The sequence below is a fragment of the Mobula hypostoma genome, chromosome X1 (assembly GCF_963921235.1).
Source record: "Mobula hypostoma chromosome X1, sMobHyp1.1, whole genome shotgun sequence".
In the NCBI taxonomy this organism is placed as follows: Eukaryota; Metazoa; Chordata; class Chondrichthyes; order Myliobatiformes; family Myliobatidae; genus Mobula; species Mobula hypostoma.
Genome location: NC_086128.1, coordinates 27582728 through 27606379, shown reverse-complemented (window position 1 = coordinate 27606379; position 23652 = coordinate 27582728). Strand labels below are relative to the sequence as shown.

The 23652-nt window shown below is 41.5% G+C and overlaps 1 protein-coding gene across 2 annotated transcripts in view; it reads right to left on the bottom strand.

Moving 5' to 3' along the window:
* Positions 1-23652, bottom strand: part of LOC134340410 (signal transducer and activator of transcription 5B-like) — a 156956-nt gene that overhangs the window by 18189 nt on the left and 115115 nt on the right. For both annotated transcript variants that reach the window (XM_063037613.1, XM_063037612.1), the window contains 7 exons: positions 18015-18152; positions 16965-17144; positions 12264-12351; positions 6886-7008; positions 2318-2410; positions 1559-1765; positions 773-867 (listed from right to left, as the gene is read on the bottom strand). In XM_063037613.1, the coding sequence (XP_062893683.1) occupies positions 773-867; positions 1559-1765; positions 2318-2410; positions 6886-7008; positions 12264-12351; positions 16965-17144; positions 18015-18152 (924 nt within the window). The remainder of the gene's footprint in view (positions 1-772; positions 868-1558; positions 1766-2317; positions 2411-6885; positions 7009-12263; positions 12352-16964; positions 17145-18014; positions 18153-23652) is intronic.

Genomic DNA, 23652 nt, shown 5'->3' with positions numbered 1-23652 from the left:
AATTTGCCTACCAAGGGCAGCTCCGACACCACTGAAGAAGCTTGATGCCAGTTTGGATAAAGCAAGCAGCTTGTTTAGTACTGCACACCACCTGAGCATTCATTCCTCCACCTCCAGTGGACTGCTGGTGGCAGTGTGCGTCATCTAATTACTGACCAAACCTGTGACTGTTACTACTTGGAACAAGGAATACTACCAAATACACCTTCCTTAAGTCATGCACCATCCTGACTTGGAAACACATAGGCTTCTGTTTCATCTTCACTGTGTCTAAATCCTGAAACTGTTAAGCTCAGAGCACAGGGGAGTTCGTTTGCCACACAACTGCAGCAGTTCTGGATGGCAGCTCATTTTCTCAAATCATTAAACAGTGGCCTTACTGGAAAAGCACATGTCCTGAGAATGAGAGCACAAACATGCTTAAGGAGCTAAATGGCCTTAGATTTATTATCACTATCTCTCTACAATGTTGCATTTGTTATGTTTTATTCAGTTTTAAATTCTTTAATGAGCTGATCCTCATCAGGCTAGATTATGGTGTGCTATGAGGTATTCCTATCTGATCAATAGAAAGACAGTTTGTGAATTTCTTCACAAATCTCTGGGATAGAACTTCAAGTATCATTACAGAGCGATTTTTGTGAATATTCCTGGAGGATACTTACATTTAAGATGAGGGGTTATTTGAGGAAGTTATTGCAAAATTTGTATTTATGCATTGGCCATCAATCAGTGAATACCGATTAGTTTGGAGAGAGACTAACATTCCTACCCATTATTCCAGTAATCCTTCAAATGTTTCTTAGTGAGCTCCATCACACCATCAAACCATTGCCAGAAAGTGAATGTTCTTCCAGGTAGGTTTTCCTACAGGAATATGAAAATGATTTAGTGATGTCTCTAGCATGCACTGATGATTACCTAACAATACAAGTCACCAAACATATTATAATTATAAATTCACTTCATACACACGAGACCATTACTTGTGCTTCCAGGTTTCATAATGCTGAGGTCTGGGAAGTAGATCACCTACCTGACCCCACAGCAAAAAAGTTTTTTTTTTGGCACATAGGAGCTGATTTCACTTGGAATGGGAATTTGGGCAAGTGGATACCAAACTGTTGCTCCACCTGGTGCACAAGCAACCTCAAAAGTAAATGTTCAAAGTCAGCTACCCAGATAAGAATATTTTGCCATTGCCAGCTTTTGCCCGTGGACCAGAAATTGTGTAGACAACAGCTGAGTGTGCAGCCTAAATCGCAGACCCATGCTGACAAGATCATCAGGTTAAGTTCAACCTCATTCCTGGGTTTCAGTGAGTCTTCTCACGGCTAACGATAGGCGAGCAAAAATGATAACAGGCAGAGAGACAAGGGGCTCAAAGTGCAGCAACATAGTATTCAAGAGAAGGGCAGAGAGTGAGAATGAACAACTAACTCATGGAACAACACACATCACGCTCCCAGAAGGTCACAGTAGCACACCTACACAGAGCTGAGTGCAATAACACAGAGCTTAGATAAGCTACTGGAATGAATATATACATATATATTACCTTGTTAAACTGAGACCAAGAAACCATCCTGTTTGTGAATTCTTCCGTGCTGAAACTCTGCTCATCAAATATCTTCTGTGCCAGGAAAACGAAGTGCTGTTTGCACAAGCCCTGAGTTGATTGCACTTCAGCCATAAATTTCATATTGAGGGTGTCACACATTTGAGACCACGACACCCTGTCTGGTACATAGAAGGGTAATCGTTCCTGCAGAAAAAGAGGAAAAAGAACATTGTGTATTTCTTTTAGAGCAATGACTCCCCCTTAGCACTACCTATTGGTCTGTTGTCTACACATGCACATTGTTCACTCCCTCCCTCTCACTGCAGTGTGAATTCACCAGTTAAAGCCATCTCCCACGTGTGTGCTTTCATTTAATTGATATGTGGTTGTACAGACACAACACATTGAGTTTTTGATCTTTACTGGGATTCAAAGCACAGCAAGACTCATCCTAACCTGGTGCAATAGCTCAATGACAAGTGACATTGAATCATCAACATTACTAAAAGTTCCAGTTTTGAGAGGGACAATTTCATCTATACAGCATTAAAAGGCTCAGACTCCTTGGCTCAGGTCTTGACTCAGGTTAGGTAACATTTTCTTTCTATGATTCAGTGGAATGCCTCATAATACTATTAATATCTGTCATTAAAAAGGAATTTGAAAAAAAAAGTACTGCCAAAACTTAACTACAACTATTCACCTTGCCCAGTACCTCTAAGTAAAAGCAAAATATTCCAATTTAGTAAAACTTACAATCTCAGAGAAAGCATTGTCCCACAAGATTGTGGCAGTAGCATTGTTGTCTTGACTGCCATGAACAATTACCACAATAGGTAGCGATAAGGCCTGCAACGAAAAAAGAATGAAAGAAATGAGCGCCTTACTTAACTTTATTTGGTTACATAAAGTATTCACTCTCTTTCCTAGATCTAGATCTGGACTTGAGAGCTCAAGTTTTAACTCATACAAATTTTAACAAATCCCTGAAAGCCATTTCAACTCATGAGTCTCATTTACATTTCTCCAAGCTTGCTTTTACCTCCAGCTATTTCTGATCCTGATGCAACATCACTAATCATAAATGTTAACTCTCCTTCTCTCTCCTCAGATGCTCCTCGATTTCCAGCTTTTTCTATTTTAAATAAAGTGACTAGCTTTTTAAGTTTGTAAAAGGTGCTCCATAAAAAAAAGAATTTGTTTTTCAAAAGGCAAATGTATTCTTCCTTTGATAAGGAGACCAAAACTGCACACTATTTCAAATGTGGTCTGACCAAAGTCCTCTATAATTGCAACAAAATATTTCCTTACCCTCGTGCATCAAACACCTGAATATAATGACAGGCATGATGCGATTGGCTTTCCTAATTGTTTGCATTATTAGAAGAAACAAATACAGGAAAAGGGCATTGGTTCTTTGTACTTGCTCCACTATCCATTAAGATCATGGCTACTTTTCTGCACCCACCTCATATACCACAAATTCCCTTAATATCAAAAAATCTACCAATCTCTACACTAAATATATGAAATGACCTCTTGGTTAGTCAGTTCTATCATCTGCGTGAAAACATTATTTTCTCATCACCCCTTGTTCTAGATCCCTAGTCGGGGGAAACAGCAATCCTCATTTACCCAGTCAAGCCCAAAAGAACTTTATATGTTTATACGAGATCTCATTTTCCTAAATTCAAGAGATTATAGGACCAATCTGTATGTATGACAAACCTGCCGTCCTAGGAATCAGTCTGGTGAAACTTTGCTGGAGTCTCTATCCTTCCTTAGGTAGGTCGACTAGACGTGCATGCAATCTTCCAGATGTAGCCTGGCCAGGGTCCTATATAACTGCAGCAAGACATCTATACTGCCTTGCAATAAAAAGCACATGTAGCTTGGCTTCCTAATTGTTTGCTAAACTTGCATCTTAGTTTTCAGTGATTTGTGTACAAGGAAGCTTAGCTCTCTCTGAACACCAATGTTTTAAAATCTCTCACCATTTACAATATACTTTGCCTTTCTATTTTCTCTACAAAACTGGATGCCCTCACATTGTTCAACATTATATTCTACCCTTGCCTTTCACTAACCTTTCTGTATCTCACATAATCTCACTGAATCTTCTTCATAGCCCTGATTAGAATATGGGACATGTCAGCACAGTAAAGGCCCTTTGGCCCACGATGTTGTGCAGCCCTTTTAACCTACTCTAAGATCAATCTAACCCTTTCCTCCTACATAACCCTTCATCCATGTGCCTATCTAAGAGTCTCTTAAATGTCCCTAAAGTACCTGCCTCTACCGTCACCACTGGCAGGACATTCCACACACTCATTCCCCCTATACTCTTCTCCAACCAGCTTAAAATTATGCCCCTTTGTATTAGCTATTTTCCACTCTGGAAAAAAAGTCTCTGGCTGTCCACTCTATCTATGCATCTTATCATCCTATACACCTCATCCTCCTTCGCCAAAGAGAAAAGCCCTAGCTTGCTCAAACTAACCTCATAAGACATACCCTCCAACCCAGGCAGCATCCTGGTCAATCTCCTCTGCACTGCCTCTCAAGCTTCCACATCCTTCCTCTAATGGGGCGACTAAAACTGAACACAATACTCCAAGTGTGGTCTAACCAGGGTTTTATCAAGCTGCAACATTACCTCACGGCGCTTGAACTCAATCCCAATTAATGAAGGCTAACATGCCGCACGCCTTCTTAACCACCCTAACAACTTACAAGGCAACTTGGAGGGATTTATGGATGTAGACCCCAAGACTCCTCTGTACTCCACACTGCTAAGAATCCTGCCATTAACCCTGTAATCTGCCTTCAAGTTCAATCTTCCAAAGTGTATCACCTCGCACTTTTCTGAGTTAAACTCCATCTGCCACTGCTTAGCCCATCCCTGTATTCTGTCAATGTCCCACTGCAACCTAAAGACCATAAAATACAGGAGCAGAATTAGGCCATTTGGCCCATTGAGTCTGCTTCTACAACCTTCTACTCTATCGACAACACCACCATCCTTCGTGTTATCTGCAAAACTTACAAACGCACACTTCCACTTCCTCATCCAAATCATTTATAAAAATCACAAAGAGCAGGGGTCCCAGAACAGATCCCTGTGGAGCACCACTGGTCACCGACCTCCAGACAGAAAACGCTTCATCTACAACTATCCTCTGCCTTCTATGGGCAAACCAATACTGAATCCACACAGCCAACCTTCCTTGAATCCAATGCCTCCTGACTTTCTGAATGAACCTACCATGGGGAACCTTATGAGACGCCTCACTAAAATCCAGTTACACCATATCCATCATTCTATCTACATCAATGTGCTTTGTCACATCCTCAAAGTATTCAGTCAGGCTCATGAAGCATGACCTACCCCTCACAAAGCCATGCTGACTATCTCTAATTAGACTTTGCTTCTCCAAATGCTCGTAAATCCTGTCTCTAAGAATCCTCTCCAATAGTTTGCCCATTACAGACATAGTACTCACTGGTCTATAATTCTCATGTCATCACTACCTTCCTTAAACAAAGGAATAACATTTGCCCACCCTCCACATTCTTGCATCTATACTCAATGGTTAAATTTATTATCAGAGAATGTATACAGTATACAACCTGAAATCAATGTCTATTACAGTGAAAACAAGGTACCATTAACTTCCTTAACTACTTGCTGCACATCAATGCTTGCTCTCAAGCATTGACTGGTGCACAAGAACACCCTTGTCCTGACACACATAGTTCAGTTTGTGAACTAGTTATATTTTTTGGCTCATGGTCAATTTAGAAGCTAAAATTGGCTTCATATCTCACTTAGGTGATTGTATCATCACTTTACTGTTTTCATATTTAGTCACAAAGAGTGGTTGGTCAGAGTGCTAGCCCATATCTTGCAGGTTGAATCAGAGGTAAGGAAGGCAAATGCAACGAGAGGGCCAGAGTAGAAGAGCGAGGATGTAATGCTGAGGCTTTGTAAGGCATTGGTCAGACTGCATTTGGAATATTGTGAGCAATTTTAGACCCCTTATCTAAGAAAGGATGTGCTGGCAGTGGAGAGGGTCCAGAGAAAGTTCACAAGAACAACTCTGGGAATGAAAGAGTTAACGTATAAGGAGCATTTGATGGCTCTGGGTTTGAACTCACCGGAGTTTAGACGAATGAACGGGGATTTCATTGAAATCTATCAAGTATTGAAAGGCCTAAATAGAACGGATGTGGACAGGATGTTTCCTATCATGGGAGAGTTTAGGACCAGAGGGCACAGGCTCAGAATAGAGGGACATCCATTTAGAATAGAGATGAGGAGGAATCTCTTTAGCCAGAGGGTAGTGAATCAGTGGAATTCATTAACATGGATGGCTGTGGAGGCCAAGTCATTATGTATATTTAAAGAGGAGGTTGATAGATTCTTGATTAGTCAGGTTATCAAAGGTTATGGAGAGAAGACAGGAGAATGGAGTTGAGAGGGACAACAGATCGGCCATGATGGAATAGCAGAGCAGACTCAATGGGCTGAATGGCCTCATTCTGCTCCTATACCTTATGGTCTTATCTTTTATGATGCGCTCTCAATATCAAGAATTTAACCTAACACCAGCGATCACCAATTGGGGTTCAATTCCCGCTATCGTCTGTACGTTTTCCCCATGACTGTGTGGGTTTTTTTCTGAATGCTCTGGATTCCTCCCACATTCCAAAGACGTATACGTTAGGGTTTGGGTTAGTGAGTTGGGGGCATGCTGGAAGCACAGTGACAATTGTGGGCTGCCCCCAACACTCAGGCTGTGTGCGTTGTTGACACAAAATGATGCATTTCATTGTTTTGACGTACATGTGACAAACAAAGCTAATCTTTCTTCTAATAAAGTACTTCTTTAAATAATAAAGATTGCATGTGTGGAAAATTATGCAAGGGACTGGGATTCCAAGACTCATTGTCAGAGATCTGATGGCCAAACAGATTTAAAGTTAAGCCCTCCATTTACTGTTGACAGTTGTGTGTGGTGTTGAATTACCGTTCAGTACAGATAACATATCCTTGCTCACTAGGACTGAGACCCATCTATGTAGCACAACATTGCCTCACAGTCATCTAATTTCAGTTGGGTTGAGAGGATGGAAACAAAAACTATCCAGACAAATTGTGCCACAGTTATAAGCAATAAGAAAACAGTTGATGCAGGGCATGAACGTGATTTAAAAGGACACAAAGTGCTTAAGAAGCTGTTTAAAAGACTGTGTATTAAAAGTACCTTTAAACTGCCTTTCAACCACTTATAAAATAGAACTGGTAACAAACATTCCGATACCTGAACATGGTATTTCACTTCACTGCCTGCGATGCAGAGTTCTGAAGAAAACAGAACAGCAAACTTTTCCTCAGTTACTGACTCAGTTCCTCTGCGATCCGAGCGTTTTATTTTCTTTAAGGACTTGAATTTGTAGGGAAAGAATAAAGAATTAGGTCAAGAAACTGTCAAACATCAAAGTATAGTAATGGTTAGAAGGATAAACAAGAGAGCATAACATTTTAGAAAGGTAACAGTTACTTGTATTTTATTAAGACGAGAAAAGTGTATAGCTGACATTTTGGGCCGAGTCCTGATGAAGGGTTTTGGCCCAAAACGTCGACTGTTTACTCTTTTGCATAGATGCTGCCTGGCTTGCTGAGTTCCTCCAGCATTTTGTGTGTGTTGTTTGGATTTTATTTGTCAGTTGCCTCACAAGGATATCACATCTTTGCTGCAGATTTTTTTTTATTTATAGTTCTTCCTACAAACAGTACATATGCTGCTTTGGCCTTTTACCTCCCTGCTTGTTCAATTTTTGCAAAGACAATATAGCCTTTAGTCCAGAGGGCCAAGGTGGATGTTAAAACTCCTTGGGAAAAATTAAAGAAATCTACTATGTCTCGGTCAATATTTCTCCCTCAACTGACACAAAGAAATAAACTCAATCTTATCATCACTTAAGAAATTATCCTGTGCAAGATGGTTGTACTGTTTCAATATCTCAAAAATAGAAATAGAATGAGTTCCCTTGATGAATTACTTTTGCTGTATAATGCTAAGAGCTTCAGATATGATGAAAACCTTAAGATTGAAATATTTTTCCTTTTCATGTGCTATTGCATAAACTAGTCAAAATTCAACATCTTTGTGCAATCTATGCCATTGCATTAAATGTGTAGAATTCCACAAACAAAATGGTCAAGATGGCACTGAGCTGGGCTCTCTGTCAAGGTTGCAGATCAGATTTAATTTTTTTTTAGATATTCTTAAGTTCAAAGTGATTGTTCAGAGGACAGAGAGGGAAGATAGAGGTCAGGTTCAGGCTTAGGGACAGGGATGTGGGGGAATTAGAGGACAAGCCAGACTCTAAACCTCTGTTGCGTATTTGAAGGCCAGTAACGTGGACATGGTCGGATGTTAGGCCTGCAGGTCAGCAAGGAAGAGGGCTGGCACCCCCTCACCACAGACAGGGCAGCGAGTCAGTCTCAGTTTCATGCAAGCCGAAGGCATGAGCAATGCTGAACCCTTAAATAAGCAAATCGGCAAGCTTGGCATTTGAGGCCTGGAGTTCAGGCCCTCATCTAGGGTCCTCAATCATTGTCATTGGCGAGTCCTGGTCGATAGCAAAGATCAAAGACCGAAGTCTGGATTGAAGCCCAAAGGTTGATTGGAGGTCCGGACTGAAGTCTGACGTTTAATTGGAAATCCAGATTTAAGACCGAAGATTGATCAGAAGTACAGAAATCGAGGCCTTTTGGCTAGAGCTCTAAATATGCAAATCTCTGCAAATCCACTGAGAAAGTCGAAGGCTCAATCCACAAGTCTACTGGAGGCAGAAGGCGGCCTGTCCAGAAGTTAGAGGACTGTGTATGTGCGTGGGTGGGAGGGAGGGGTGAATGGGGCTTGTTTTGCTGCTGTTGCTTTGTCACTTGGTATGTTCTGTTTTGTTGTGTGTTGAGCATGGCAGATATGCTATGTTGGTGCCAGAATGTGTGGCAACACTTGTGGGCTGCCCCCAGCACATCCTTAGGTATGCTGGTTTTTAAACACAAACAACACATTTCACTGTATGTTTTGATATACTGTGCATGTGATACACAAATCTGAATCTGAACTCTTCACAATTAATACCAAGTCATCATCCTCATAAGGGCTTCATGAGGAACTGTTCTTTAGAAAGATAAATGTCACATGAACGACTCTGATACTTAGCTTGGGATAATGATATCTGGAAAGATTCTACGTTAGCAAACCCAAGAAGTTTTTTTGTCTGAAATGTCGACTGTATTCTTTTCCTAGATGCCGCATGGCCTCCTGAGTTCCTCCACTACTCTATGTGTGTCGCTCAGATTCTATGTTAGTATTGGCAGGAAAAGTTAAAAAAATGTCCTATTCACAAAATTGACATTCCTCACCTGAATAAGCCGAACAACTCATAAACACACAAACACACAGATGGCTATGACAAAAATAAGAGTTTGTCTTTATGTGCATGCGTTTGTGATTCTAAAGGAGATCAAAAATGTGGTCACTGAACCCTTGAGCTGAGATAAGACTGTAACTTGTAATAACACGTGGACCATATCATGTACGAGCATCTTAAAATGAGTGCTCAGTATTAGTTATTCTGTTCAGCATACAGCAAGTGGAGCCTGCTGATCATTAACAATGAAGATGCCACAACTGACAATTTCAACAGAGTGACAGTTCAGTGATGGCCCAAGCACAGAGGGAGAGACACAGACATGGAATGAACAATTTACTGAGTTTTAATAACTATATAGAACAAAGGGAAATAATAAATGCTAGATCAACAAGGCTGCTAACTAAAAACTCTCAAACTACAGGAACTAAAAATTAATATGCTGTCACTGTGGCTTGAGAGCAATAACCAAGAACTAAATTAATACCACTTCTTAACAGAATCTATCTAAATCACATCTTGTTTCCTGGAACATGGACTAAGGTAAGCAGGGAGTGTTGTCATTGCTGTACTTTGATCAAGACTTGACCAGGCTTACACACATGGAAGAGAATGATGTATAATACCAAACACCCTAATTGGCTGGAATGTGTGCATTCTGACATGTGTGGTTGTTGTCCTCTTTCAGCTGCCCAGCTGCGACAGCATCCAGAACCCACGGTTGTGACACAGAGATCACAACTTTGCTCATCTAAAATTGAAGAGTTATAGACTAACCAAGTTAGGACAGCGAAAATGACAAAAATTACATTGAATGACTTGAAAGATGCTTTTAAAAACTTATTCTTGTGGACACCACTGGCAAAAATGGGATTACTGAGAAGGTGATGGTGAAATTTATTCTTGAATCAACCAAGTGCCTTTATTAGGCTATTTCAATGGGTGGTTACATGTCAAACATATAATTGTGGTTACGAGGTTATGTAGAAGTCAGACTAGGTCAGGGTGCAGGTTTCCTTCCTGAACTATAATTTGTGAACCAGTTAGTTTGTATTTTACAACAATTCAGTAGCCTCTGGTCACTTTTACTGAAAGCCACTTTTTATTTTACTGACGCAGACACGAGGAAATCTGCAGATGCTGGAAATTCAAGCAACACACACAAAATGCTGGTGAACGCAGCAGGCCAGGCAGCATCTATAGGAAGAAGTACAGTCAATGTTTCGGGCTGAGACCCTTCGTCAGGACTAACTGAAAGAAGAGATAGTAAGAGATTTGAAAGTGGGAGGGGGAGGGGGAGATCTGAACTGAAAGGAGAAGACAGGAGGGGGAGGGATGGAGCTAAGAGCTGGAAAGCTGATTGGCAAAAGGGATATGAGGCTGAAGAAGGGAGAGGATCATGGGACGGGCGGCCTAGGGAGAAAGCCAGGGGGAGGGGGGAAGCCCAGAGGATGGGCAAGGTATAGTGAGAGGGACAGAGGGAGAAAAAAAGAGAGAAAAAAAAGAAACAAAAACAAATCTAATAATAATAATAATAAATAAATAAATAAATAAAGAATGGGGTACGAAGGGGAGGAGGGGCATTAACGGAAGTTAGAGAAGTCAGTGTTCATGCCATCAGGTTGGAGGCTACCCAGACGGAATATAAGGTGTTGTTCCTCCAACCTGAGTGTGGCTTCATCTTGACTGTAGGGGAGGCCGTGGATAGACATATCAGAATGGGAATGGGATGCGGAATTAAAATGTGTGGCCACTGGGAGATCCTGCTTTCTCTGGCAGACAGAGCGTAGGTGTTCAGCGAAACGGTCTCCCAGCCTACGCTGGGTCTCGCCAATTTATAAAAGGCTGCATCTGGAGCACCGGACGCAGTATATCACCCCAGCCGACTCACAGGTGAAGTGTCGCCTCACCTGGAAGGACTGTCTGGGGCCCTGAATGGTGGTAAAGGAGGAAGTGTAAGGGCATGTGTAGCACTTGTTCCGCTTACACGGATAAGTGCCGGGAAGGAGATCAGTGGGAAGGGATGGGGGGGACGAATGGACAAGGGAGTCGCGTAGGGAGCGATCCGTGCGGAAAGTGGGGGGGGGGGAGGGAAGGATGTGCTTAGTGGTGGGTTCCCTTTGGAGGTGGCGGAAGTTACGGAGAATTATATATTGGATCCAGAGGCTGGTGGGGTGGTAGGTGAGGACAAGGGGAACCCTATTCCTAGTGGGGTGGTGGGAGGATGGGGTGAGAGCAGATGTGCGTGAAATGGGAGAGATGCGTTTGAGAGCAGAGTTGATGGTGGAGGAAGGGAAGCCCCTTTCTTTAAAAAAGGAGGACATCTCCCTCGTCCTGGAATGAAAAGCCTCATCCTGAGAGCAGATGCGGCGAAGACGGAGGGATTACGAGAAGGGGATGGCATTTTTACAAGAGACAGGGTGGGAAGAGGAATAGTTCAGGTAGCTGTGAGAGTCCGTAGGCTTATAGTAGACATCAGTAGGTAAGTTGTCTCCAGAGATAGAGACAGAAAGATCTAGAAAGGGGAGGGAGGTGTCGGAAATGGATCAGGTAAACTTGAGGGCAGGGTGAAAGTTGGAGGCAAAGTTAATGAAGTCAACGAGCTCAGCATGCGTGCAGGAAGCAGCGCCAATGCAGTCGATGTAGTGAAGGAAAAGTGGGGGACAGATACCAGTATAGGCACGGAACATAGATTGTTCCACAAAGCCAACAAAAATGCAGGCATAGCTAGGACCCATGCGGGTGCCCATAGCTACACCTTTAGTTTGGAGGAAATGGAAGGAGCCAAAGGAGAAATTATTAAGAATAAGGCCTAATTCCACTCGACGGAGCAGAGTGGTGGTAGAGGGGAACTGGTTAGGTCTGGAATCCAAAAAGAAGCAGAGAGCTTTGAGACCTTCCTGATGTGGGATGGAAGTATATAAGGACTGGACATCCATGGTGAAAATAAAGCGGTGGGGGGGGCCAGGGAACTTAAAATCATCGAAAAGTTTAAGAGCGTGAGAAGTGTCACGAACATAGGTAGGAAGAGATTGAACAAGGGGGGGGGATAAAACAGTGTCGAGGAGTTGAAATTCTCAAACTGTCATCGGAACTAGCATTCTTTGTATTATTAGTCTAGGCTCCTGAATAACTTTTCCAGTAACATAAGCACTAGACTACACATAACCTGGGTCAGAGTAGAGTGATTCAAGACAGCTAAATACAGCTCTCTTCAGGATTACAATATTTGCCTTTTAAGTTTAACACCTACCATATTCCTGAAGCTGGCACTGGTGGTTTTTGTAGCATTACTAAATTCCAATAAGCTGGTACTGTTCATGATTTCTCCTGTGTTTTCACTGGAACAAAATACATGTAATTTCACAGTTACAACAACTTACATTTCATTCATAACCTAATTAAAATTATTAAGTTTAAATTTTCCCATTGGATACAAGAAAACTCGACCATAATAACCTAAAGCCCAAAGAGTAGACAACTTCTCAACCAAAAAATCTAATTAATGTTTCTTTGTCTGACTTGTGTAAAGCCCACTTGGATTATAATGGGCAAAGTGATGCTATCCAACATCAAATAACCTTCCAGTAATCACCATTTTAGTTCACACCTGAATGAGATTAATGTTCATTTGGGAGAGATGGTGCAGGACTAGCTGGCATTTGCTAACTTGTTCGGTAACAATAATTTCATTTATACTTTTTCTTTTATAGCTGTAAGTGTGATGTACGGCATTAAATTTGGGAAACCTGAAAAGATGCAAGTCATTTCTGAGAACTTTGCTTTAGTCACTGTTTTGCAATAAGATATGTTCGTATTATACTCCAAGATACATTGGTATATTATTATTGTAAGACCATAAGAAACAGGAGCAGAATAAGGCCATTTGGCCCATTGAGTCCACTCTGTCATTCAATCATGGCTGATCCTTTTTTTCCCCTCTTCAGCTCCATTCCCTGGCCTTCTCCCTGTAACCTTTGATGCCGTGGCCAATCAAGAATCTATCAATCTCTGCCTTAAGTACACCCAACAACCTGGCCTCCACAGCTGACTGTGGTAGCAAATTCCACAAATTCACCACCCTCTGGCTAAAGAAATTTGTCTGCATCTCTGTTTTAAATGGACGCCCCTCTATCCTGAGGCTGCGTCTTTTTGTCCGAGACTCCCCCACCATGGGAAGCATCCTTTCCACATCTACTCTGTCTAGGCCTTTCAACATTGGAAAGGTTTCAATGAGATCCCCCATCACCCTTCTAAATTTCAGTGAGTACAGACCCAGAGCCATCAAATATTTCTCGTATGATAACCCTTTCATTCCTGGAATCATCCTTGTGAACCTCCTCTGGACCCTCTCCAATGCCAGCACATCTTTTCTAAGATGAGGAGTCCAAAACTATTCACAACACTCAAGGTGAGGCCTCACCAGTGTCTTATAAAGCCTGAGCATCACAACCCTGCTCTTGCATTCTAGTCCTCTTGAAATGAATGCTAACACTGTATTTCCCTTCCTCACCACCGACTCAACCTGCAAGTTAACTTTTAGAGTGTTCTGCACAAGGACTCTCAAGTCCCTCTGCATCTCAGATTCCTGGATTCTCTCCCCGTTTAGAAAATAGTCTTCACGTTCATTTCTTCTACCAAAGTGCACGACCATGTACTTTCCAATATTGTATTTCATTTGACACTTTCTTGCCAATTCCCCTAATTTTTCTAAGACCTTCTGCATCCTTCCTGTTTCCTCAACACTACCTGCCCCTCCACCAATCTTCATATCATCTGCAAACTTGGCAACAAAGCTATCTATTCCATTATTTAAATCATTTATATACAGCATAAAAAGAAGCGGTCCCAACACCAACTCCTGCAGAACGCCACTAGTCACTGGCAGCCAACCAGAAAAGGATCTTTTTATTCCCACTCGCTGCCTCCTACTAATCAGTAAATGCTCTAGCCATGTTAGTAACTTCCTTATAATACCATGGGCTCTTAAATTGGTAAGCAGGCTCATGTGTGGCACCTTGTCAAGGGCCTTTTGAAAGTCCAACTATACAACAATCCACTGGATCCACTTTATCTATCCTACTTCTAATCTCCTCAAACAGGTTCGTCAGGCAGGATTTTTCCTGAAGGAAACCATGCTGACTTTGTACTATCTTGTCCTGTGTCACCAAGTACTCCATCACCTCGTCCTTAACAATGGACCCCAACATCTTCCCAACCACTGAGGTCAGGCTAACTGGTCTATAATTTCCTTTCTGCTGCCTTCCTCCTTTCTTAAAGAGTGGAGTGACATTTGCAGTTTTCCAGTCCTCAGGCACCATGCCAGAGTCCAATGATTTTTGTAGGATCATTACAAATGCCTCCACAATCTCTATCACTATCTCGTTCAGAACCCTATGGTGCAGTTCATCTGGTCTGGGTGACTTATGTACCCTTAGGTATTTCGGCTTTCTGAGCACCTTCTCCTTGTAATAGTAACTGCACTCACTCCTCTTCCCTCACACACTACAACATCTGGCACATTGCTTGTGTCTTCCATAGTGAAGACTGATGCAAAATACTGCTGAACTGTCTTGGCCTGAAATGCCGACTGTACTCTTTTCCATAGATGCTGCCTGGCCTGCTGAGTTTCTCCAGCATTTTGTGTGGATACTTGGATTTCCAGAATCTGCAGATTTTCTCTTGTTTGCAAAATACTCATTTAGTTCACCTGTCATCTCCTTGCCCCCTGTTATTATTTTACCGGCCTCATTTTCTAGCAGTCCTATATCCACTCTCATTCTCACTTTTATTTTTTATATACTTGAAAAAGCTTTATCTATCCACTTTGATATTGTTTGCTAGCTTGCTTTCATATTTCATCTTTTCCCTCCTAATGATTCTTTTAGTTGCTCTCTGTATATTTTTAAAAGATTCCCAATCCTCTATCTTCCCGTTAATTTTTGCTTTGTTGCATGCTCTCGCTTTTGCTTTTACATTAGCGTTGACTTCCCTTGTCAGCCACGGTTGTACTATTTTACCATTTGAGTATTTCTTTGGTTTTGGAATACATCTATCCTGCACCTTCCTCATTTTCCCCAGAAACTCACGCTATTGCTGCTCTGCTGTCATCCCTGCCAGCATCTCCTTCCAATTTACTTTGGCCAACTCCTCTCTCTGTACTCAGTGGAGTACAGTAAATTCACTGGAATTTACTGTACTCCACTGAAATACTGCTATGTCAGACTTTACTTTCTCCCTTTCAAATTTCAAGTTGAACTCAATTGTGATCACTGTCTCATAAGTGCTCCTTTACTTTAAGCTCACTAATCATCTACGATTCTATAGCCTCCGGTTAATCCCCAGTTATATCACACTTGGAATATTGTGTTCCGTTTTGATTGCCTCATTATAGGAAGGATGTGGAAGCTTCAGAGAGGGTGCAGAGGAGATTTAGTAGGATGCTGTCTGGACATGACAGCATGTCATGAGGATAGTTTGACCTAGCTAGGGCTTTTCTCTTTGGAGCGAAGGAGGATGAGAGGTGACTTGATGGAGGTGTACAAGATGATAAGAGGCATAGATCAAGTGGATCAGGGGTGCCAGGGGTGGTAGTAGATGCAGATACATCAGGGACATTTAAGAAACTTTTGGATAGGCACATGGATGTTAGAAAAATGGAGGGCTATGTAGGAAGGAAGGGTTAGATTGATCTTAGAGTAGGTTATAAGATTGGCATAACATAGTGGGTTGAAGGACCCACACTGTGCTGTAGTGTCCTATGTTCTATATCAAGGTTTCATATTATCATACAAGTTCAAAGTTCAAGGTACATATAGGTCACATGTACGACCCAATAACCATAATAGAATCAATGAAAGACGGCACCAACAGGGTGAACAACCAATGTGCAAAAGACAACAAACTGTGCAAATACAAAAAGAAAGAAAGAAATCATAATAATAGATATTGAAAACATGACATAAAGAGTCTGTAAAAGTGTGGGAACATTTCAATGACGGGGTGAGTGAAGTTATCCCTATTGATTCAAGAGCTTGATGGTTGAAGGGTATTAACTGTTCCTAAATCTGGGGTGTGGGTCTTGAGGCTCCTGTACAATCTTCGTGACGGCAGCAATGAAAAGAAAGCGTGACCTGGTTGGTGGGGTACCTGATGTCACATGCTGCTTTCCTCCCTTTTTATGTTTTACAACAAAAAGGGGGGATGCTGTGGTTGGCAAGGACCAGTTGGGCTGAAGGGCCTGCTTTTGTGGTGTATTATTCTATGACTCTACAAAAAAAAAGAAGCCATTTGGTCTATACCAGCTCTCAGAGTAGTCCTGTTACTTCCATTTCCCTACTTAGTTCTCTATAACCTAATCTCTTAGACATGCCCATCAACTCCCTACCAGCAAGTCTTTGGGATGTGGGAGGAAACCGGAGCACCACAGACATATCCTTAGGTCATGACTGAATCCGGGTCACTGGTGCTGCTGCGCTGTTGTCCCACCCATATTACACAAGCACATCAGACCTCATTACATGACACAAGACAACTATGTTATCTTTCAGAAACTAAGGAATAGCAAACACTAGATGAATTTCATTCCCCCCCAATATTAAACCAATTAAATTTGCAAATGATCATGAGGTGAATTGAAGGACAGTAGCTATCCCATGACATCAAACCACAGAGAAATTTAAAAAGCCAAGGATGAGAATCTATTCCATCCCTGCTATCTTTGTCTGACAGAAGAATACACATCATAGTACAATGGTCTCTGTTTTATTATTTCATAAATTATTATTGCACATTGGTAAATTATTATTGTGTATATTATCAGTCTGTACTTTATTATTAGTTAAGTCTGCACACTGCTAAGTGTGTTTTTAAATGTTGTTGCTGTCACAAAAAAATTTCCCACTCAGGATCAATAAAGTACTTATTATTATTATTATGTTGGATTTATTCTTACCTCTGTATATTCCCATGTTGTCTCATAACTCTGGCTTGTTGCTCTGTAATGATTATGGCTTTCACAAGAGGAGGCTTTGCTTGAGCATTCAGCCTCACTCCAAGAAGAAATCGAACTGTCGATGAAAACTTACTCTGAGTCTTTAGCACCTGCGGAGGCTGCTTTTCCACAAGAAATGCACTGTAGAAAGATAGAGCAAGGTCAAAATGTTTGCTAATTACTGGTTTGACATATTAGACCTTTTTAAAAATTATATTTATCATCTTTTTGCCTCAGCTCTAGATAACATGTGACAGCGGCTAAGCAGGGTCAATATTCTCCTCCTCAGACTCTATATGGAGCTATTTATCCCTTGCATTGTGCCAAAACTAGGAACTGGGGAGAGTGGAGGAAGTGAATTTCACCACCCCACCAGCTCTCCTTCCTGCCCTCACTGCATACAGTTGCCACTGCATTCTTCCTGGAAAAAAAGCAACTTTCACTAACATTAGTTTGATTAGAATGCCAAGCTACATTTGTTTTACTTTATTATTTTAAGCCCACCAAATTTTACTAATGCACACATGACAAAGAAGCGCACTAATACAAATGTAGGGTGACAGGCAGAAGCAACTTCACAGCAACAGATTCAAACTTTACATTCCTTATTACACTCTGGCTTGGCAAATTTGACATTCAAAGCCACAAGAACAAATTCTGCTTTAATCCTCAATTCGCACATCCTGTTCTTGGTGGAGCTAACTTCTATGTTTCAAATCATTGTGATTTGCGCAAGATAAAATGGTGGCTGCTGTGCACTTGCCAAATTGCAGCTGGAGTGGAGTAGAAGATTTAGCTCAGTGGCAAAGCCAACTATAATTTTAGGGTGCATTATCTTTGAATTGAGATAATTATAAATCCTACTCCATACATAGGGCTTCCTTTATATCAGGATACACGCAGAAGATCATGTTGTTTGCGCTTGCAGCTCTAGGTAGATTTGGATACAAATTTAATTGGTTGGCAACCTCCATTTTGCTAGTATAATCAAGGTGGTAATAAAGAAGTTACCTTCTAACCAAGTTATTGAGTAAGGAGGAGAGCTTCTCGGGCACTCCTGATATCTGGTCAATAGCAACGTCTTCCTGTGAGCTAATCAGCCCAAATTCTTGCTGAATCTGACAGTTCATTTCTGCAAGTTTATCACACCTGGAATAAGAGCAGACTTTAACGTTGACATCTTACCCCAATTCAAAAGAACACACCGAGAATTCGGTCAACTAGAACTCTAGAAATCGAAGACTATTCATTATAAGACCTGTTGGAATTCCAATTCATGGCAACATTCCAAATTTCCTTGTGAAAATGTCCTTATTTCAAATTGTAATGTACCACAACAGCACTATGGGAGCACTTATACCAGAAGGATTGTCGTGGTTTAAGGTATGGCTCTTAAGGGAAATTAACGAGAAGTAATAAATGCTGGCCGTCCTAGGAATACCCATCTTCTGAGAATCAATACTACTACTACTAAAAAAACCCCAAATGGTCAACTGCAACTCACTAGCATCTTGTCATCAAGGTGGAATGCAGGCAATTCAAGATCAGGACCTACTAAAGGACACCTAGAATGACTAGAGCAGCAGCTACTTCACGTAGGAACAACAAAATATGAATGCTTTACCAATGTTGATGTTAAAGAATTATTTGGTTTAGGATCTTTTGAAGTTTAGCTGTGGAACCCTCAAAGTAAACTGCTAATCAGTCCACTTGGTTTCCATAAACAAAGAACAACACTTTCTCTTGCTCCCTCTCTCTCCCTCCAGCTCTACAGTGCAGGAACAGGAATAGAAATACCCAAAGTACACATGTAGCCATTCCCAATATCAGGTCAGGTTGTATATGAACACGGGTAATTGTGCCCATCATTCTGATTGTACTGATTTATTTATTTAGATGTACAGCTTGGTAACAGGCTCTTCTGGCCCAACAAGTCCATGCCACCCAGTTACACCCAAGCAACCAATTAACTTACTTATTAATAAACCTTTGAACTGTGGGAGGAAACCCATACAGCCATGGGGAGAATGTACAAACTCCTTAGAGGCAGCGGCAGGAATTGAACCTGTGTCACTGGTGCTGTAATAGTGTTCAGCTAACCACCACGTTACCAGGGGATACTTAGCCTATAGGCAAATAACTTCCTTCGAACAAAGAAAGGCTGGCATAAACTGACAAAGAATCTCTCTATCTGAGTGAGGTGGCTGATTGCAGCCAAGACATAATCTACAATGGGATTCAATATATCTGATCAAGAAATGGGAGAGGAAAAACTCTTAGCATTTGCAGGGCTGATTGTGAATAGCTGAGCATTGCTGGGAAATGTAAGCAGATAAATATCAACAAGGATGACAAAATCCAATTGCCTCTTACGAGCAAATAATTAACTAAGTGTCACCCATGAGGTTTACGGATAAAAAATGGTCATTTGGAGAGCTGGCAGTAGATAGATGCCAGCAGAGGAATTGTACATTCTGAAGTTAAGGCAAATATTTATTAACATTGGATGGAAGAAATAAAAATTTACGCAAAATAAATAATTAATTGCAAACATGCAAACTTTATTACTGAAATGCATACCAAATTTGACATTTCTTCAACAAAAGCTAATGAGTGTAATTTTAAGTTAACTATATCAGATCATTCCAATGACTTGTTCAAACTATTTGAACTTTAACAATATGGCCTTGCATTCATGACAGACCATGAAGAATTCACAAGCTTCTGTGATAAGTACCTCTCCTTAAAGCTCCCCCATTGCAGGTCAGGAAGTAGCCATTTTTGCTGAAATCACTAGATTTTTTTTTAAGAGTCAATGTGTTTCCTTGTTAGTTTTCAGTTTTAAAAAATCTGATTGGATTTGTATGGAAGTCACAACAAATCTGGAAATGATTTCTACTTGAAACCTCCAGCAGTGCTAGTCAGATTCTGCTGGACTACAACAGGCAGAAATGAGGTAAAGTTATTTAAAAAAAATGGATGCAATCATTCTCCATTATTGGGGAGTTGAAGAAATCCAGAATTATTTGGCTTGGGATCTGCTGGTGTTTAGCTGTAGGACCCTCAAAGTAATCAGTCCACTTGATTTCCATAAACTAAGAACAACACTTAGAGAGCTGTCTCCTAAAAATCAGGGAGGATTTTATTAAGGAGCTAATCCCCTGGGTTGAGAAACTAAAGCTGGAGCTGGAAGACCTAAGGTTTATTCAGGAGAATGAGGAGAAGACAGTCATCCTAGAGTTGCAGGAGGCAGGTAACTGGATGACTGTCAGGAGAGGGAAAGGAAATAGGCAGCCAGTGCAGAGTACTCCTGCTGAACTATGATGTCGTGGCCATTACAGAGACTTGGCAGTCACAGGGGCAGGGATAGCTGTGGCTTGCTCCAGAGCTTAGATGTTTCAAGAGGGACAGGAAGGGAGGTAAAAGAGGTAGGGAGGGGCATTGCTGATCAGTAACAGCTGCAGAATGGGAGGATATTGTAGAGGGATCATCTAATGAGTCAGTGTTGGTGCAAGTCAGAAACAGGAAGGAGCAATCACTCTATTGGGAGTATTCTATAGACCCAGCCCCCCACCCCAATAGTAACAAGAGACGCTGAGGAACAGAACAGATCGGAAGGCAAAAATGTGCAAAAAAAAACAGGGTTGTTGTCAAGGGTGACTTCAACTTCCCTGGTATTTATCGACAACTCCTTATTGCCAAAGGTTTAGACGAGGTGGAATTTGTTAGGTATATCCAGAAAGGATTCCTGACACAATACACAGACAGGCCACCTAGAGGAGGGGCCATATTGGACCTGGTGTTAGGCAGTGAAGCAGGTCAGGTATCAGATCTCTCAGTGGATGAGCTTTTCAGAGACAGTTCCATGACCTTTTACCATAACCTTGGAGAGGGAAACTGAGTTACAGAGAAAGGTTGAATAGGTTAGGACTTTATTCCCTGGAGCGTAGAAGAATGAGGGGAGATTTGATAGCGGTATATAAAATTATGATGGGTATAGATAGAGTGAATGCAAGCAGACTTTTTCCACTGAGGCTAGGGGAAAAAAAAAAACCAGAGGACATGGGTTAAGGGTGAAGAGGGAAAAGTTTAAAGGGAATATTAGGGGGGGCTTCTTCACACAGAGTGGTGGGAGTGTGGAATGAGCTGCCAGATGAAGTGGTAAATGCGGGCTCACTTTTAACATTTAAGAAAAACTTGGACAGGTACATGGATGAGAGGTGTATGGAGGGATATGGTCCAGGTGCAGGTCAGTGGGACTAGGCAGAAAAATGGTTCGGCACAGCCAAGGAGGGCCAAAAGGCCTGTTTCTGTGCTGTTATGGTTCTATGGATAGGAGCAGACAGTATATGAAAGTAGTTAATTGGGGGAAGAGGGAATTATGATGCTATTAGGCAGGAACTGCGAAGCATAAATTGGGAATGGGTGTACTCAGGGAAATAAACAACGGAAATGTGGAGGTTGTTTAGGGGGCACTTGCTGGAGGTTCTAGGTGGGTTTGTCCCATTGAGGCAGGGAAAGAATGGTAGGGCGAAGGAACCATGGTTGACAAGAGATGTGGAACATCTGGTCAAGAAGAAGAAAGAAGCTTACTTAACGTTTAGGAACCCAAGGTCATGCAGCCCTCTAGAGAGTTACAAAGTATCCAGGAAGGAGCTGGACTTGGGAGAGCTAGAAGGGGACATGAGAAGGCCTTGGTGAATGGGATGAAGGAAAACTCCAAAGTGTTCTACACGTATGTGAAGAACACTTCTTCTCACAGGTCACAGGAGTAGTACCAGAAGATTGTGGGGTGGCAAATGTTATTCCTTTGTTCAAGAAAGGTAATAAGGATAACCCTGGGAATGATAGACATGGCCTTGTAAGGGGCAGGTCATGCTTCACGGGCCTGTTTGAATTCTTTGAGGAAGTGACAAAACAATTTGATGAAGTTCAAGAGTGGATGTGGAGCACATAGATTTTAGTAAGGCGTTTGACAAGGTTCCACGCAGTAGGCTCATTCAGAAATTCAGGAGGCATGGGATTCAGGAAAACCTGGCTGTGTGGATTCAGAATTAGCTTGTCCACAGAAGGCAGGGGGTGGTTGTAGATGGAGTGTATTCTGCCTGGAGGTCAGTGACCAGTGGTGTTCTGCAGGAATCTGTTCTGGGACCTGTGCTCTTTGTGATTTTTATAAATCATTTGGATGAGGAAGTGGAAAGGTGGGTTAGTAAGTTTACAGATGACATAAAGATTGGTGGTGGTGTTGATAGCGTAGAAAGTTGTCATAGGTGGCAACGGGACTTTGACAGGATACAGATCTGTGCTGAGAATCTGGAAAAGTGTGAAGTGATACACTTTGGAAGGTCCAACTTGAAGGCAGAATTCAGGGTTAATGGCAGGATTCTTAACAATGAAGAAACAAAAGGATCTAGGGGTCCACATCTATAGATCACTCAAAGCTGTTGCGCAAGTTGATAGGGTGGTTAAGAAGGCATATGGTGTGTTGGGCTTCGTTAATCAGGGGATTGAGTTCAAGAGCCGTAAGGTAATGTTTCAGGTCTATAAAACTCTGGTTAGACTGCACTTGGAATATTGTGTTCAGTTCTGGTTGCTTCATTGTAGGAACGATGTAGAAGCTTAAGTGATGATTGCAAAGAAGATTTACCAGGATGTTGTCTTGAGTGAGCTGGGGCTTTTCTCTTTGGAATGAAGGAGGATGAGAGGTGACTTGATTGAGGTGTACAAGATGATAAGAGGCATTGATCAAGTGGACAGTCAGAGGCTTTTTCCCAGGGCAGAAATGGCTAATATTTTAAGGGGATTGGAGGAAAGTATAGGGGGGATGTCAGAGGTAATTCTTATATATATACACACACACAGTGTTGGGTGCTTCCAGGGATGGTGGTAGAGATAGATACTTTAATGACACTTTAGAGACTCCTAGACAGGCACATAGATGAAAGAAAACTGGAGAGCTATGTGGGAGGGAAGGGTTATATTGATCTTAGAGTAGTTTACAAGGTTGGCACAATATCATGTGCTGTAATGTTCGATATTCTATGTTCTCCGATTCTCATTTCTGATTTCAAGAAGACTTTGTTTGGAAATTCACAAAGGTATAGTAACAAACATAAAATACTGAAGTATAGTTTAAATAAACCAAAGTGCCCAACAAATAACATTTTTGAGGGATATGCCTGACTCAATCCCACTTGGAATTGCCATTGCTAGTATCACACTCCTTCAAATTGTACTTATGCTAAATGCAGACATCATCTGTAATTGTACACCTAGCCTGACATCAATTTTATGACTCAACAACAGTATCTTTCATTGTTTTCCCTCACTGTCTCTCATTACTGAGTCAGCAATTAGGAATTTGAATTGCTGAACGTCTATTATAAATGCTGTATTCTCACAAACTACTCCAAATTACAACAACTATTCCTTGAATCAAGTGCTAGCTGGCAATGTAAAAGGGAAAGAGTAGACCGGCAAATTTCATATGTCAAGAGGTCAGAGAAATAAAATCATTGAAGTAAGTAAATTGAAGGTTGCAATAACATTGATGTTGGACCACATTTAGTTCCTACACTTTACCAGCAGCAAAGGTGGAGAGTCTGAAGGAAATCAGTGAAACAGAACTCAGAGCTTTGAGTGTAAGTAC